The 18,150-nt window shown below is 39.5% G+C and overlaps 2 protein-coding genes across 4 annotated transcripts in view; one reads left to right on the top strand and one right to left on the bottom strand.

Moving 5' to 3' along the window:
- Nucleotides 1-10,064, top strand: part of LOC109464728 (putative DUF21 domain-containing protein At1g03270) — a 12,531-nt gene extending 2,467 nt beyond the window's left edge. Inside the window, exons 3-12 of one of the 3 annotated variants that reach the window (XM_019761800.1) lie at nt 1,115-1,174; nt 1,651-1,757; nt 2,349-2,434; nt 2,693-2,800; nt 3,467-3,677; nt 4,390-4,436; nt 4,713-4,718; nt 5,318-5,473; nt 6,196-6,289; nt 8,768-8,869. In XM_019761800.1, the coding sequence (XP_019617359.1) occupies nt 1,115-1,174; nt 1,651-1,757; nt 2,349-2,434; nt 2,693-2,800; nt 3,467-3,677; nt 4,390-4,436; nt 4,713-4,718; nt 5,318-5,473; nt 6,196-6,279 (865 nt within the window). In that variant the 3' untranslated portion in view covers nt 6,280-6,289; nt 8,768-8,869. Of the gene's footprint in view, nt 1-1,114; nt 1,175-1,650; nt 1,758-2,348; nt 2,435-2,692; nt 2,801-3,466; nt 3,678-4,389; nt 4,437-4,712; nt 4,719-5,317; nt 5,474-6,195; nt 6,290-8,767 lie in introns of all 3 variants that reach the window. The other 2 variants (XM_019761797.1, XM_019761798.1) reach the window with 2 other exon arrangements.
- Nucleotides 10,065-12,236: 2,172 nt separating this feature from the next.
- Nucleotides 12,237-17,891, bottom strand: LOC109464578 (zinc finger C4H2 domain-containing protein-like). The gene is made up of 5 exons (XM_019761583.1): nt 17,789-17,891; nt 15,770-15,941; nt 13,937-14,109; nt 13,083-13,242; nt 12,237-12,570 (listed from the first exon to the last, which is right to left on the bottom strand). The coding sequence occupies exons 1-5, from the start codon at nt 17,860-17,862 to the stop codon at nt 12,457-12,459; spliced, it is 693 nt and encodes a 230-aa protein (XP_019617142.1). The 5' UTR covers nt 17,863-17,891; the 3' UTR covers nt 12,237-12,456.
- Nucleotides 17,892-18,150: the final 259 nt, after the last annotated feature.

Consider the following 18,150-nt stretch of genomic DNA (forward strand, 5'->3'; position numbering starts at 1 on the left):
CCGCACGCTCCTGTCCTTGCTACATCCGACAAGTAGGACATGTCCATACTCTAGTACAGGACGCACAAGTGCCAGGTATACCAAGACCAAGTCTGCAACACTGGTTCCTTGTTTAGAGAGTAGCCTCAGATAATGAAGTCTACGAGAGGCTTTTGTGACCATAGAAGTGACTTGTTCTTGGAGGGTTAAGTTCTTGTCGAGGATGAAGCCAAGGCCTTTTGCACTGTCAACCCAGGGTACGCACGCTCCCCCTAGGGTTAGCCTTGGTGGGCTGGGAACAGATCTGCAGAGACATATCTGTAGCATTTGACTTTTCTTCCCATTTAACAGCATGTTGTTGGTGTTGGCCCACGAGTCAAGGTGAGATGTTTCTTCCTTGAGTGTGTTGTCTTCATCTGCTTGGCGTACAAGAATAGTTCTGGACATGGAGACATCGTCCGCATATCCCACGTTCATGGTGTCAGGATGAACTGTTGTTCTTGATGCCATGAATAGCAGAAAGAGGTATGGAGACAGCACACCACCCTGTGGGACACCTGATGTTGGCTCCTTCCAGGAGCTGGCCACCCCGTTGACCACTACTCTCTGACGCCGACCGCTGAGATAGCTGTGAATCCACGTTACCATGTGTGGACTAGCCTGGATATCGATCACATGCTGTAGCAGAATAGCATGGTCGACTCGGTCGAAGGCTTTCGACATATCGGCGAACAGAGCTCTGACGAGGGTTGGTTTCTTAGAATCCAACGCTGTTAGCCAGGTTTGTACCATGCGCACGAGAGCAATTGTTGTCGAAGAGCCCCTCATGTACGCATACTGATCTTTTATGACGGCGCGTAGGGAGGGGAGGAGTCTCTTCAGGATACAACGCTCCATCAGTTTGGCCAGCACGGGTAGGAGAGAGATGGGCCTCATATCGCAGACTTCTGTTGCCTCAGCTGACTTCGGAACTGGTGCGACGTTAGCTGATTTCCAGATGAGCGGTACTGTACCCGACTCATACGACTCGTTGAAGAGGTGAGTTATGATGGGTGCCAGATCTTCAGCATGCTCTTTAAGGATCCAGCTGTAACTGATTTGTTCTAATGGTATGCCGGTTAACTTTTTTTAACAGGGTTATACCACAAGCAGTGTGCTCGCGGTACGGACTTGCAATAGGAGCATTTTTCTCACCGTAAGTTTTCATCTCTTGGCTTTTCAATGCCCATTTATGTTCTCTGGAAATAGCGAAGCTATAGCTCAGTTGTCAGCAACTTTAATTATGTTTACCGAAGGAAAACATTGTTTTTACTCAGTTTCTTCCTCTTCTTCTGTTTCAAACACTAACCTCTGACCTGGCCAGTGACATGATTTGTTGACGTCTGCCACCATGGTGACTGGTGTTGGGTTACATAATGTTGCAATTTCATGGTCTGCTCTACTCCTGTCACCATATACTCGTAGTACATGTATGTGAATGTGTTTGAGTAAAAATTAACAGGGCAGACCATGTCCGAAGGTAAACATTATGCATTTGCTTTGCAAATGTTACTTCTCTAGTTATATTCTGTCTTGAGAGATGAAGGGTCAGTGCGCTATTGCAACTGAGAGTACTATTAATGAAGTGATTGATACACATATGTGAAACAGTTCGTTCTCTGTCCCCCCCAGCATGGTCCGTGTGCTGATATTCCTGACCTTCATCATCTCCTGGCCCCTCTCCAAGTTGCTGGACTGTTTACTAGGAGAGGACCATGGTACTTTCTTCAGGAGAGCAGGTGATTACTTTTTTTCAGGAATATGCTATTTTTGTATGAAAATAATATTTTCAAATTAATAGAATAATATATTCAAAACAATAGAAACCCCAGGTAGTCCAAATCGGTGACAAATACAATGTGTATTTGAAAAAAAAAACATGATGTCAACAATTTGGGCCACCTGGCAGATTGCTGATGGTACTGCAGCAGAAGTTCTGGTTTTTGTATCTTGCTCATATATACTTGTTATGATTGATATGTAGATATCATGACCTTGATCTTCTGTTCCCCTCATAGTTTTGCACATTTCTCTGCACTTTTCTCAGCTTCTTGCACTTTTGTCTAAGACCTTCTAGGGACAAACCTTGCTTGGTAGGTCTCCAACTCTCATTAACTCATGTGAAAGTGCTTATTGCTTTTCATTTGTCAAAAAAAGTTTAACTTTCCTTTGATTTCCTTGTATGCTTTTCTTACTTATCCTTTACCCACATGTACATTTTGTAGGTTTAATTTGACTGTAGTACAGGTGTGGTGAAATGGTAGTACAGTGTAGTAGTATTTAGTGCCCAGGTAAATGGATTGTACCCATTATATGTTCTTCTCCCCTAGAGTTGAGGGCTCTAGTGGACATACATGCTGAAGAAGCCAGGGAGAATGAAGAACCCCTGAACACAGATGAGGTTCTCATTATACAGGTGGGGTTCACCTTTTTATAGTTACATGTACTCATATTGTGTCTTATTTGTAACTTTCTACAAGTTTGAATTTGACCTCTAAATATTCAGCAGTAAAACTAAAAGAAAATATCATAGTTCAAACAACCCACCAGTTGAAAGAAAATGGTTAGCATCTGTTGTTAAAAGATGCAACAAAACAATGAGTACATGTATGTGGTTGCAAACAATGTAGATGTACTTGAATTGACCATCTTAAATGTTGGCTATTTTAAACAGGGAGCACTACAGATGAGGGACAAGACTGCTGGTTCAGCCCTCACACCATTTGACAAGGTGTTCATGCTCAGTATTGACGGCAAAATGGACAAGGAGACAATGGATATGGTAGGTGTAGACAACAAGCAAGTTTTGAAGTGATTTCCAACACAAGAAATTGGACTTACCCAAATTTTCCATTGTGCAACTCCCACTCTTTGTCAAGGAATGAGCAATCCACCGCTTGGTCCGCTTCTGTGATGTCATGTTATGCAGACACACGTGACTCGGTGAGCAGTGGGTCATAGGTTGCAGAAAGTCTGTAGCGCCCCCTGTCTTTGTTGAGGGATGCTTGCAATGCCCTGCTGTAGATGGCCTCTTTAATACACCTCATGCAAGAGCCCTGTTACAACTGGCTTTGGCTATATCTAAATTCGGTGCTATGATGAGTCCCAAGTACTAGTATGTAAATAGTTAAAGATAAGGCAGGCCTTTGCTTCAATGTTTTTTATGTTTACCCTCAAAGAAAAACACTGTTTTTGCTTTGTTTTTTCATCTTCCTCTTCTTCTTCTCCAAACAAATAAGGTCAATGACCCGGACCAGACATCTGTCACCATGGTAACTGGTGTTGGGTTACATCATGTTGCAGTTTTATACCTGGAGGGATTTGGACTCCTGTCATAATGAATGACTTTTAACAGAGAATTAACAGAGCAGACCATATGTGAAGGTAACCATTATGTATTTTCTTTGCAAATGTTACATTCTTATTATTTTTCTATGCCCACCCATAGGTCATTGAAGCAGGTCATTCCAGAGTCCCTGTGTATGATGGGGAGAAGACCAACATTGTCGGGCTCCTATTGGTCAAGATGTTGATCAAGTTAGACCCGGTAGCAGCCACGCCCATCCGGAGTATCCTACAGGAGAACCCCCGGTACTTACCAGCCGTTAGGGAAGACACACCACTGTTTGACCTGCTGAACGAATTCCAGCAAGGGAAATGTGAGCTCTTTATGTTTACCAAAGGAAAACATTGTTTTTGCTCTGTTTCCTCTTCTTCTTCTCCAAACCAAAAAGGTCAATGATCTGAGCCAGACATCTGTTACCATGGTAACTAGTGTTGGGTTACAGCAGGAGTGATTTAGACTCCCGTCTGACTATATACATGAATATGTTTGAGTAAGAATTAACACAGCAGACCATACATGTATGTGAAGGTAAACATTATGCATTGCAAATGTTACCTTACTTGTTTTGCTTTGCCTTTACTTAATTGCTTAATTGTGGTGTGATATGGTTACTCACTTTCTCTCACATCATAATTCAAAGCAACAATATACATGTACATTATACATGTATGTTGATAAAGGTTAAACATCTAATACAAATGTAGTAAGTAATAACATACACAAGAAAACTGTTAACTCAAGCAACGAGAATGCTTTCTAAAATCTACCCAGTTGTGTGAGTAAATGTTTTCTTGTGTCAAGGCCACAAAGTTGCAGATTCAATTTCAAATACCAACCAAACTGTAGAATGTTTTTGACACATGTACACTTACTAAACTGGAGTTTTTACATACACATTGTATATCCCTCTCTTTAGGCCATTCATTACGTTATGAGTTTTTGCATACAATTGTTTATCCCTCTTTTACCCATATAACCATATTACATTACTATAGGCCTTACTGAAAAGGAAACTTGTGTTTCAGGTCACATGTGTGCTGTTAGAATGGTGGACTCAACTGGTGAAGCTGGGGTAAGAATATAAGACAGGAATTTTATTACTGATCTCTTTCCCTCCTTTGCTACAAATTATCATAGATACATAAACATTATCTCACTACTCCTGTTATCCGTATATCTACTTACTAATAGGTGTTAATATGGTTTCTCTATAATAATACTGCATATATATATATATTGCCTGTCTGTTTCTAGTATTTCTGGTATCCTATTTCTATATGACTTAACGGCCAACCTCATCTCTTTTTTTGGTCCCTCTATACATGCTGCATGCATATCTGATGCTCAGACACAGGTGAGCTTTTCTGAATGTTAAGAATCATTCCCTAAATGAAAAGAACATCTTTCTTAAAGTTTATGTTGAATTATAAAAGGTCAGTGAAACAGGAAAGAACAATAACATATTAGTTCTGAACATGTATGTGTACTGCATATCAGAAGAATAGTACAGGATTCGTGATAGTAACATGATTAAAAGTGGTTAACATGTAAGAGAATTACCTTACCAAAAGTAAGGTATTCTCTTGCTTGGCAAAAAGGATAGGGAAAGAAACAGTACAGAATCTAGTATAGATAGATACACAAGAAAACAGTTATTCAAGCAATTGGCTAGATTTTTTTATGTAGATAGATAATATTATACTACCGGTAACTATTACAGTTGAACTACAATGTATTACAGTGACCACCTCTACCAAAAACTCATGGTCTTTTGTAGAGGTTGGTCTTTTGTTGACTTTTTGGTCTACCCTATTGACATATGCATTTACAATGTAATTTTTAAGATCCTTTCTATAGTGACCACATATCCATATAGACCTGGTTTTATGGTGCCCTGAGTGATCTTCTTGTCCAGTTTTGAATAAAAAAATCCTGATCTCTGTGATCCCACAGGATGTCCTGGGTGTGATCACACTGGAGGATGTGATTGAGGAGTTGATCCAGGAGGAGATCATGGATGAGTCTGATGTCGTCGCTGATGTGAACCGCAGAGTCAACCTGGCACGGGCCAGGGCATCACGACAGATGTCCAGACAGTCTCCTAGAAGGGTAAGGAGTATCTATATGTGTCTGTTTTGTGTACATGTGTCTGTTTCCATATCTACAATGTTTGTACAACCGTGAAGTGGGATAAGAAACTAAGGAGAGAAATGGATAGATGTGTCTGTGTTGTAGGTATCTAGCAGTTCCCATATGTACATGAAGAACCCCCAAGATGTACATTGTACATACATGTATATATGTGAGTCAGTATTATCTGTAGATGTATGTGTACCTGTTTCCATATCTACTTAGAAAATCCCCAAAAGATATAAGGATAGAAATGGGTACAATGTGTATTGTGTATAAGGGTGTGTTTTCATATCTACACAACATACAACTCCCAAAAGGAGTAATGATGGATACATGTATAATGTACATTGTACATAAATACATGTACATGTATATGTGTCAGTGTTTTGTGTATATGTGTCTACATGTAGATCTGTTTCCATATCAGATTCTACAGTATATGTACATCATTCTACAAATGTCTGCAGAACGTACTGCACCTGATCAAAACCCGTTAACACAAAGGAATACAGTCAGTTTGCTGGCAAACTGTACCTCCTTAGGAGACCAACTCCCTAGCTAGCATGTCTATTTGGCCAATTTCTAGTCTTTCCAGCCGCTTCTGAAGCCTGGCAGAGGCTAGCCATGGCTATCCTACATCTATACTACTACTGTAGACTAGTAACTATTAAGAGCAGCTTGATTTGATTGAATTTCAGAGAAGCGAGACAGGGGGGCGTGAGTCTCCTGAGGTGGAGTGCTGCTACCCCTATGGCTTTGATGAGACCACCCCCCTACTGTAACCCCCCTACGGTAATGTCTGATGGTTACATTCACTGTGAATTTCTCACCCTTTTCTGTGTAGGTACAGGGCATAAGGATGGTGGTGTTAAGAAGATATGGCACAACAAGCACACTCTAACACGGTTACTATGTGTAACAACAGGTCACCTTCACTGCATGGGTGTTGTAATGTCATTAATACTGTCTTACAAATAGTGCTGCATACCTAAACCCACATTTAGGTTCGGGTCCGGATTCAAGTCCAGAGGTTTAGGTTCAGTTCCGGACTTGTAAGTCCGGACCTAAACCCATGGCATATACAAAATTGCATGTTGGCAACCTTGCAATGTTGTCTGGGTGAAACTTTGGCTACATAACATGGAGGCCGACACTTGACGATGCCCGATGGCAATGTTTTCTTCATTTTGCAGCAAAGTTTTTGCAATGTACGGAAGGTTTTAGGTGCTTTGGAAAGAAAAGGGCTATGTGAAATGGTCTTTTATGGTAATAAGTCCAGACTCAGTTCTTGACTTTTAGGTTTTTTTGGACTTGAACCTAAACATTCTTACAAGTTCGGATCCAGGTCAAGTGAACTGGTATGCAGCACTACTTACAAGTGTATGTATTTTCTGTATAACTTTTCAGCAGATGGTATTATTTCTTCAATGCATGATAATACGTCTCCTTCTTTGTTACTGACACATTTTGTTTCCTGGGTTTTCTGTTAATTATCAGGTGCAAGTCATTATAATGTTTTAATCTTAGCACTCCAGAGTACCACCATCAATTTTGTGATGTATTTTGCACCGTGTATAATCACATACTAGTACTCTCATTTGTGTCTTTGTGTATGTTGGTGCACATCATTTTATTTACCAAACTGTGTGAAAAAGTGGGTTGTTAAATTGTCTCATACTTACATGTACAAGGCAGGCAGCATTTTCTACAATTGCAATATACATGTAAGACCTAAAATGTAGGACACTGAAATGAAAAGTATGGAAGATATTGAAAGACAGGGCATTTTTGTCTCCAATGCACTCCTAATCTAAATGTTCTTGACTTCTGTACATGCAGATAATATTATTACCTTCGCCAAGAAGGTTATGTTTTCGTAGGCGTTCGTGTGTCTGTGTGTGTGTGTGTCAGCACGATAACTCAAGAAGGCTAAGATGGATTGTCTTGATATTTGGTAGGTGGATAGGTCTTCATGAGACGTGGAACTGATTAAATTTTGGGCCCCCTAGCGGCTTGTTATGGTACTGCAGCTGAACTTCCGGTTTTGATATCTCGTGATCTAGACATGCTAGGGTGACGAAATTTGGATGGTAGGTAGCTCTTGTGCTGGGGAAGAAGTGATGTGAGTTTGGCCTCCCTAGCGGCTTGCTCTGGAACTGCAGGGGCGTTAGTTGAAAAATATTTAAAGGCGGATAACTCTAGAACCGATTGATGGATCGTCGTGATTTTTGGCATGTAGGTAGCTGAAGTGGTGCTTAACATAATAATATTATAATTATGCGTATATTAATGTAATTTGCATAATTAATGAGGAAATTCTATAAATCAGCTGCATTCCATGATAGGACTATTCAAGCTTGTGACATATGTAATTAAGAACGGCAGAAATACAGGCAGATATCGATTATGCAAATGAAGACTTAATTTGCATAATTAATGAGAAAATGTTATATTTACATAGTGGTAACTGCCTGGAATTTCATACTTGGGATATTTGAAAGTTATGTGAAGGTGAACATAACTTATTCAAATAAGGACCTCATTTGCATAATTTATGAGGAAATGCTATAATGGCATCCTTTGATAAGATAAGACTGTCTTCTGGTGTAGAATATGATCAACAGATATAATTGATGCAAATATAGGATCCTATTTGCACAATCAGGGGGATTAATCTATAATTTCTTACTCATAAAGGCTAACATCATTTGGCGAAGGTATGAGATCGTGGAACTCTAGTTATGTATTAATGTAATTTGGAAATCTTTGCATCATGTAGATTCATTTGCTGTAGAAGGCATAGAATAAGATTCATTTACATTTATGAAGATTTACCACATTTGTGGAAGGATTGACATAATTAATAACAAGACTGCTGATTATCACCTCTTCAAAATGTCAGCCCTGAGACCAGACTGTAAGGTTTTGAACCACTCACACCGGGAAGGTCCCCTGCTCTTTTTGACATGTGCGGTGGGTTCTTTAACGTGTGTGGGGTGTGGCTCTCCCAAACACGGGACCTCCATTTAACGTCCTTTCCGAGGGACATCCTTAACCGAAGCTAGATACTCATTTACACCTGAGTGAAGTGAGGAAAGTTGTGTAAAGGGCACAAGATCGGTGACAAAGGGTAGGATTTGAACCTTGGACCTCTTGGGTCTGAGCCAAACACTCTTACTACTGTTACGCCACATGACCCCACATTCAGTCTGGTTAAGCTTAAATTATAACTCAGCCGTCAGAGTAATATTTCAATGTGTTCTATCATAGGCACAGCCAAGGAGAAGCACATCATCAGCTGGGAGTGACTATGGGGCAACACTGACCATAAATACAGACACCAGTGAACATGCAGGTCTGATAGACAACGAGTCCCCTACTGCTGGACACTGATAACATGGCTAAGGAGACTGATCTAAAAAAAGGGAACAGCAATAGTGAAGTTTTATATTGCACATGTATTTGTACCTGGCTGTAGTCTAGCTACTTTTTGTAAAACAGCAATAAACCCCACAGTCTCCTCCTTTCTCCCATGTTCTCCTGCTTTCTCCCAAATTCTTCCATAATCTCCTTTTTTTAATGGAATTGTTTTTGTAGGATGTAGGACAATTTGAAAGGTATGTCATTACCTTTAATTGAAATAGAGTTGAAGAAACAGCCATTGTTTATAAATTGAACATTAGAACATGCACATGTATTGTTAGTCAATATGGAGCATTACCATGAACCTGATATAGTTTCATCCTTATAATAAGATGTGTTCTTTTTATTTGTTTTTTTATGGCATTATTGGTTTATTAATTGCTATGCAGAAAAATTCAATGAAGTAAGCCAAATTTTCTCATAGAATACTTGTGAAAGCAATGACATGTAATTATTGCCATGTTTTCCAGAGGCAATGATATGTAATTGGGAAAATTATCTAATTTGATGAAAGTTTAATCAGAATTGAAGCTGCAATTATATTATGATAGATATAGTTAAATGTAGCTTTTTTTGCAGTCATACATGTACATGTATTTACTAATTTAGGTCTATGGGGTAGTGCAAATGGTGATATTTGGTCACATAGCAGGTGGAATATTGATAGGTGAAGGTTTAAGAATACATGTATTTATACATATTCAGAACAGATTCTTTATACAAGGAAAATTTAAAAGGGCTTGTTGCTGTCTTATTACATTGTATGCATCATGTTGCATTCATTTCAAAAGGTGTTTTTGATCACCCGATTATCAATAATATTACATGCTTATTGTAATGAATACATATTTTTAGTCAGATATTGCCATGTCTTATGATCATAATGAGTACATCTTTTTAGTCAGATGTTGCCATGTCTTATGTACAATATGTACTTAAATTCAGATCATAGCCAAGCATCCTCTAGTTAAAAAACGGTCTGGGAATAATCAAGATTTTATCTAATTCTATTAACATTTGGCCGCTAATTCTCATTGTGTATATTGCAAGCACTGCAAAGTTTAACAGCAATAAAGACATTTTGTACTAGGCAGACCTACAAGGGTCTATGGTGTTATTCTGTGGTCTTTTCATGCAACAAATGTCTCAATTCACTCATTCACTCACACTTCTCACTCACTGACTCACTATCCTGACTTAGATTTATGAAATAATGTAATTTTGTAATTTATGTATAATGTAGTATGAAGCAAGTATAAACTGTAATTTCCAACACAACAAAATGGACTCACCCAAATTTTCGACTGTACAACTCCCGTCTTCGTGAAGGAATGAGCAATCCACCGCTTCCGTGACGTCACGCAGATAACACACGTGACTCTGTGAGCAGTGGATCATAGGTTGCAGAAAGTCTGTGGTGCCCCCCGTCTCTGTTGAGGGATGGTTGTAATGCCCTGATGTAGATGGCCTCTTTAATCCCTCGTGCAAAGAAGTCCGGTTCTGAGTCCAAGATTCTTACTTTGTCCAGTGAGACTGAATGTTTATACTTGCTTCATAGTGATTTCTACCAACACAGATGAACTGTCAAGATAATGTATAATGTAGGTGCATGCTGAGAAATACACATAAACCACAGCCATAATCATTACACAAACTTTATTTATCGCACTATCCAGATAACACTGTACCATTTGAAAACACAACATACCTGGTTTAATACTAGGAAAAGTAAAGAAAAGACGACCATCATTTAAGCCTTCTTAATCCTGACCAAGTACCATTGATAATACATGGTATGAACAGATCAGTTGTTGCAACAAGTTGTATACATGTACTAGATACATTGGAATGTTTTGCAATACTGGTATAGGAACAGCAGTCATGTACAAAATTTATAGGCTAGGGGTGATCAAGAGAGTACTTTTTTCCCCTCTAACCATGTACATGTGACAAATCTCTTCCAAAGTCCTTTGTGAGCAAGGAATAGGTGAGATGACTTGAAGTTTGATAAATACACATCCCTTGTTTGACTATTCATCCATACGTTTGGTGCTTACACTTTGGCTATATCCTACGTCAGTACATTTGACTACGGTAAATATCTTGCACACAAAATTGCTTATACCCCAAACACTAACACTGATTCTTATTCATCATGACAACAGTTAATACTGATGGGACAGTGTTTATAAAAACCTTGATTTTTCTCTTGTATTTTTCATTGCACATGGTGCAAAAGCTACCAAAGCGATGTCATATTTGCCATAACAGTAATTTTGCATTCACTGGCATATTAATGCAAACTGTTGTGCAATACATAATTTCAGTACCATCTTTTTCAATGGTAATCTATTTCACGGTAGTTGAGTGGAAAGATACAAGTTTGAGAAGCTGAATATATTGGCACAATAATTTTCCACATTCATTAATACAAGTCTCTCATGTTTGCTTCCAACACTAGACATACATGACAATAGAGATACAAGACTACAAAGGTACAAAAACAAAACTAGAAGACTATAGCAAAAGAACAAAACAATATAGAAACACATGACCACCGCTACAAGTTAAAAACATGACATACGTTTTCACTGTGACAAAATATGTGCAACCATTACTACATTATAACCGTATAATGTTACGCAACATATACAAACATCAATACATCATCAGATGTATTGACACTAGTAAAACTATGTTCAACACAGTTTTCCAGTCAGTTTCCTGTTGTTGCAGAACTGGAAGTTCATAGGATATAGGGGTCTTCTTTTACACAACCGGTATTATCTCTTAGTGTCTTACCTTGGTTACATTTCAGTGTCTATCAGACAACTTCGTCAGAATCAGAGCTTCTGACTGGAGTTCTGCTTCTTGCTGCTATATGTAACCAATGTAGGTGGCACTTTTGGGGCGAGCACGCAATGCCAAAAGTGCCACCTACATCGGCTACAAATAGCGGCAAGAAGCAGAACTCTAGTCAGAATCTCTGAGGAAGGTGTCTGATAGACACAGAAACGTACGCAAGGTAAGAGACAATTCTGGTTGCATGTGTAAAAGAAAATCCCCATATCCTGTATGTTCTACCAATCTGATGAAACAGTTAACTAATGCTGTGTACCTAAAGCCACATTTAGGTTCAGATCCAGATTCAAGTCCAGAGGTTTAGGTTCAGTTCTGAACTAGTAAGTCCGAACCTAAAACCATGACATATACACAATTGCATGTTGGCAACCTTGCAATGTTGTATGGGCAAAACTGTGGCCACATAACATGGAGGCTGACATTTGACGATGCCCGATGGCAATGTTTTCTTCATTTTGCAACACAGATTTTGCAATCTATGGATGGCTTTAGGTGCTCTGGAAAGAAAAGGGGTACATGACATGTATTTTTTTGTAATAAGTCCGGATTCGGCTCATGACTTTTAGGTGTTCGGACTTAAACCTAAACGTTTTTACAAGTCCAGAATCGGTCCAGCAAACAGGTACACAGCACCAGATGAAACTATTTTGGGATGGGAGTTCGTAATCACGTGTTTAGTCGTCAGGCTTGCGCTTTGGCTTCTTGGGGTTGCGGGAGCGACTCTTGGCCTTACAGAGTGGGCAGATGGGAGCGTTACGGTGGATCTGCTGATGGCAGGATAAGCAAGCCTGGAAAAAAAGATAGTTTTGTTTACCTTTGGATCATACGATAAACAATCCCTCCTTCACTGTGCATCTAACTTTAAAATGGAGGGACTACATGGCTATGCTTCTTAAGTTTGATATATTTTTCTTTTAATGCCTACAGTCCAGAAACCTCAGAAAAGAACAAGCAATAGTAAGAGTTATCAACCAAGAATTGAGGTGTTTAAAAACTATCGTAAAGTGGAACTTGATATTTGAAGACATAACTGCTTCTCATTCTTTTCTGGGCTGGTATTAGATAGTGAAGGTCTCCGGTGCTCTTATGCCGAGCGTACGGTGGTGCCCATCTCCATTTCTGTAGCCCTTGGGCGACACACAGTTGTGCCAGGCACTACAGCAGGGGGCTATTCTACTGGTAGTGTTGTGTGTTTGACCATCCCACTATCTTTCTCATATGTGCTGAGTGCTAAAGCAGGGGAAGAAGTGTGTACCATTTTTAAAAGATACTCAGTGGCTATACAGATAGTTGTCCTGACCTTCATGGGAGGCGGCTGCTGCCGGAAGCCCCGTCCTGTGTCGCCTTTCTGTCGCGCCACTTGGAGCTCCTGGGCTGCAGCAGCTGCTGCTGCAAGGGACTCTGGGATAGGAGGATCGGTCTGATCCGTGGCCCACTCTGCCTTCTGCTTCTCAAAGTACCTGTGATTGGATAGAAATCACTTATAAAGGGTATACAATAAATATCATACTAAGGCCTTGGAAAAAGAAATGTAGTGCTTACAGTTTCCCAAGTGACCCTGGCGAAAATTGGTTGACATTTTTTTCCTCCTTCAACTCCTGGCAAGGCCAGAAAATTTCAATCTGAATCATTCAGATATCTGAAATTCAAACCCTTTGATTGAAATGATACATCAGAAGGATTTTCAGAAGCAAACACTCATTGAGTAAATCACGTAAAACACCAGACGCTTCCTCAAAAGCAAATGGATTCAAGAATGGCTTTTACGTTCTTAAACTGAATTTCTTCCATTACTTCAAAGAAAGTATATTTCCTCTATCACTTCACTTAATCTAAAAGAAAGATTATAGACAATATTCCTACCTACCTACATGTACCTTATTTTTTTTCAGGACTGAAACCAGAAACATAACATTTTTTTTCAGGACTGAAACCAGAAACATAACATTTTTTTCTAGGCATAATCTCATTCCTCTCCAACAATATTTTTTATTCTTTTCCAGTGCATCCCTATTAACCATATTTCTACAAGGGGCCAGACCCCCTAGGGTTGTTTGTTGCATTCAGCACTCAACATGACATTACTCCAAACAAAGCTGAGATGAGGGAGAAAAATTTCAGGCTGGGTAGAAGACTGTAGAGAAGTATACTGACTGAGGGGTGATCCGTTCATCCTCCTCCTCCAGACTGGGGAGTTTCTCCAGGCCGATGGAGGCCCTCAGCTGGTCCACGTGGTCCTTCAGGGGGCACACCTCCTCGTACATACGCTTGGCGGCCTCCAGGGAGCGGTTCCTCTCCACCTCAGCCTGCTTAATGGTCGTCTCCATCTAGGTACAAGAGAACACATCTTTTCACATGCATGTTTTGATTTCCAAATCTTTGACTGCACCAGTTCAAGTTACCATGAACTGACTCTTACATTGACTTTAATGGATTTGTATAATGCTGCACTAATTTAATTTGTTAGTTCATGGATTCGGCCGCATCATTTTTTTCCAATTTGCAAAAAAAATTAAAAAAAAATTCTGGTTTAGAATCAACAGAAAAATGCTCATATTTTGTCCCGAACAGTTGAAGACAGTCTTTTTCTTTGTAGTTGTCACCGTTTTTCTATCATTATCAATGCAACTGGTTGCATTAAAAAAATTCATTGTTTAAATTTGAAACTAGCCTGGTGTGTTGACCAGGCTTTTAGCTAGGGGGGTGTCCAGGGTGTCTTTTGGACGCCCTGTACTGAAAATACTAAGAAATTGGACGCCCTGCTTTCTGGTAGGACACCCTAAAGACGCCCTGTTTTTTTTCCACTCCCAACCCTGCCTTGCACACATGCCTCCCTTCAGCCTTACTATAAATACAAAAATGATGGTTTACTGAAGGAAAAAAACTCAAATTCCTCAAAATCTATAACTCAAAATGCAAAAAGTAGTGTTTGAGAGCATTTTGACTTTCAAAAAAGGCCCCCTAAAAAGCTTGTGCACCGTGCATCTTAAATGCTGAGCATAGCATACAATGCAAAAAATGGACGCCCAACAAAAAAATCCTAGCTAAAAGCCTGGTGTTGACTGAATCATGGCTCCTATTGCAGCATTTAGGGCCATAATAGGCCTGGGATGCCTATGCATAGGCCTGTTTTTATGGAGGATGGTACCCAGGCTTGCTGCTCCAACCCTTTAATCTAATTTCCAAGCAAACCTTTCCAGGGCAATATTGTATGTAAATAACTGGTAAGACAGTACTCACTGAGTATCTAGTACATTGTGTACTAGTATCTGCTGGTTGGTTATGACTTTGCCCGCAAAAGGTCTACTCGGATGTTATAGTCTGAGTGTCAGCCTTTTTAGCTTTCGTGCGCTCCCCACAATTCACTACGGTACCGGCGCAGCTTGATTCGGCTAATTATAATTATCAGTCATTATATAATTAGGAGTATGTGCAGGTTCAGTCTTTTTTGCTGGTAGTGAATTGTGTGGAGCTTACAAAAGCTGAAAAGGCTGACACCCAGGCTACTCTCATCTGCCAAATAAACATACGGGTACGTTTATTTTTTTGGGCCCAAACATCCACCCAGTACGTTCTTATTTTGCACAGTACGTTTATTAATTTTTTGAAAACCAGTAATTTTTTTCAACTTCGTGTGAAAAAAATTGACAAATCATCGACGTGAAGACGTTTATAAACGCATATTGTAGCGAGAAACTTGTCATTTTCGGGCCGGTTTTTGCAATCACCGCGTGCATAAATTCGTCTGAATGTTCTATTGTCATGGGTGGTGCTTATCAAAATACAAAATATTAAATGCTCTTTTTTTTGTCTATTTAAATTCCTAATTGCAAATAACAGTTAAAGATTTGTGCATATATCAGTAAGGGTGCATTTTAGTACAAGAGACACAGGTTACCCGTCAATTTTGGTAATTTTCCGGGGGTACGTTTATTCCGGGGGGTATGTTTATTCGGCAGATGAGAGTAGGGAGGTTATTACCCTTACCAGGTTGATGTCTGCATGGATGAGCCTGAGTTCCTCCACGTGAGCCATCTTCTCCTGTAACAACATGTCCATCTCCTCCCGGTACTCCTTCAGACACACGTTCTCCTGTTCTGTCGTCTCCACGTCCTGCTTAAGACGCGCCTTCACCTTCTCCAGCTGGAGCATCTTACTCCTAAACACAAGTAGACAGTAGTTCGGTGGTAGAAACACTTCTTTTTCAATGTTCTTCAATATTGCAGATGAGTCAAAATTTTGTACCGTATACACAAGTCTCCATACTACAAATTTCTCAACCTAATAATGCAAAATTGCAGATTGTATGATTTTTCTTCTGCAAATCTTTAAAAACTGCTAAATGCAGATGTGTATTTCGAACACTGAACTTAGTTTTTTTTTTAGTTCAACATGCAAAAATATAATACATAGTGGTGACGCACTCAAGCAACATGCTTATATTCACGTCACCACTAGACATAAAATAAAAACTAGAGTTCCACGATCTCATACCTCCGCCAAATGATGTTAGCCTTTATGAGTAAGAAATTATAGATTAATCCCCCTGATTGTGCAAATAGGATCCTATATTTGCATCAATTATATCTGTTGATCATATTCTACACCAGAAGACAGTCTTATCTTATCAAAGAATGCCATTATAGCATTTCCTCATAAATTATGCAAATGAGGTCCTTATTTGAATAAGTTATGTTTAATTATGTTCACCTTCACATAACTCTCAAATATCCCAAGTATGAAATTCCAGGCAGTTACCACTATGTAAATATAATATTTTCTCATTAATTATGCAAATTAAGTCTTCATTTGCATAATCGATATCTGCCTGTATTTCTGCCGTTCTTAATTACATATGTCACAAGCTTGAATAGTCCTATCATGGAATGCAGCTGATTTATAGAATTTCCTCATTAATTATGCAAATTACATTAACATATGCATAATTATAATATTATTATGTTAAGCATCACTTCAGCTACCTACATGCCAAAAATCACGACGATCCATCAATCGGTTCTAGAGTTATCCGCCTTTAAATATTTTTCAACTAACGCCCCTGCAGTTCCAGAGCAAGCCGCTAGGGAGGCCAAACTCACATCACTTCTTCCCCAGCACAAGAGCTACCTACCATCCAAATTTCGTCACCCTAGCATGTCTAGATCACGAGATATCAAAACTGGAAGTTCAGCTGCAGTACCATAACAAGCCGCTAGGGGGCCCAAAATTTAATCAGTTCCACGTCTCATGAAGACCTATCCACCTACCAAATATCAAGACAATCCATTTTAGCCTTCTTGAGTTATCGTGCTGACACACACACACACACACAGACACACGAACGCCTACGAAAACATAACCTTCTTGGCGAAGGTAATTACATCACAAAACTTAGTTGTTTGTCTGCTCCAAAACAGATTGGATGGGGCAAATATAAATCTGCACAGGGCACAGAAATTTAAATATCTTGGACACAACATGCTACGCTCAGAACAATCAATTAATAATGAATGAATGAAGACCTTTATTGTACAAACATACCCACTGGGTTAGGTACAAAGGTTAGCTTGAATATAGCACAAATATATACACAACAATATCAATCTAGTACTAGCACTACAAATTTATTTAATGGAAGTCTCCAATCTTGGCTAGCCAAAAATGCACTCGCACACAAAACTATACACGAGCAAGAGGTAACGTTGATATGTTCATTCTCTAGACTGTTTTTTTATTGCAGATCTCTTATAATTTTCAAAAGATATCTTCCTTTTTGAACCTCCTTGATATCATGAAAAAAAGTCATACATATTGATTAACGGTCCCACCATAAACAATGAAAACAGTCTTTGTGTGCGGCCGGCGCGATCACGCCACCAAACGGCATCTGTCTGCAATTGCAGCATAACTAAACGTGCTAACGCCACACCACTGCCACCTAAACTGTCTATGTTATCTCAGGTTAGCCCTACGATGCTCAATTTCTCACAGATGGGGCATACTTACCGTATTTCCTTCAGGGTTTCGAGCTTGCACAAAATCTCGGCATCTTCGGACGCCATCTTGCCTCCCTGGGTCATTAGTGTTGACCCACGTGACCCTAATTGGATTTTCCCCGCCCGATGATCCTTATCATGTCGCGGCACGCGGGCTACAGTGGATTGTTGTGTGTTTACTGTTTACCCATGATTTTAAAGGCAATTTCAGAGCACCAAAACCAATAAATATTTTGGATAGCAAATCTGTTTGATATTAAAGGCACCCAGTGCAGTTTTTAGGGCTTGGAAACCAGACTTTTCAAAGTCAATATTCTAGTCACTTATATCTCCTTACAAGTTGAAAGAACACTGTCCCAATGTATATGGACA

The sequence above is a fragment of the Branchiostoma belcheri genome, unplaced genomic scaffold, assembly GCF_001625305.1.
Source record: "Branchiostoma belcheri isolate BF01 breed outbred unplaced genomic scaffold, Haploidv18h27 scaffold14, whole genome shotgun sequence".
Lineage (NCBI taxonomy): Eukaryota > Metazoa > Chordata > Leptocardii > Amphioxiformes > Branchiostomatidae > Branchiostoma > Branchiostoma belcheri.

Bases quoted from the DNA above. Each gene is read 5' to 3' on its own strand.
- LOC109464578 (XM_019761583.1), bottom strand. From the start codon at position 17,862: ATGACCCAGGGAGGCAAGATGGCGTCCGAAGATGCCGAGATTTTGTGC. The intron at 14,110-15,769 runs GTAAGGGTAATA...TCTTGTACCTAG, and splicing joins TCCATGCAGACATCAACCTG to ATGGAGACGACCATTAAGCA. The intron at 12,571-13,082 runs GTCAGGACAACT...CTTTTTTTCCAG, and splicing joins AGCAGCCGCCTCCCATGAAG to GCTTGCTTATCCTGCCATCA.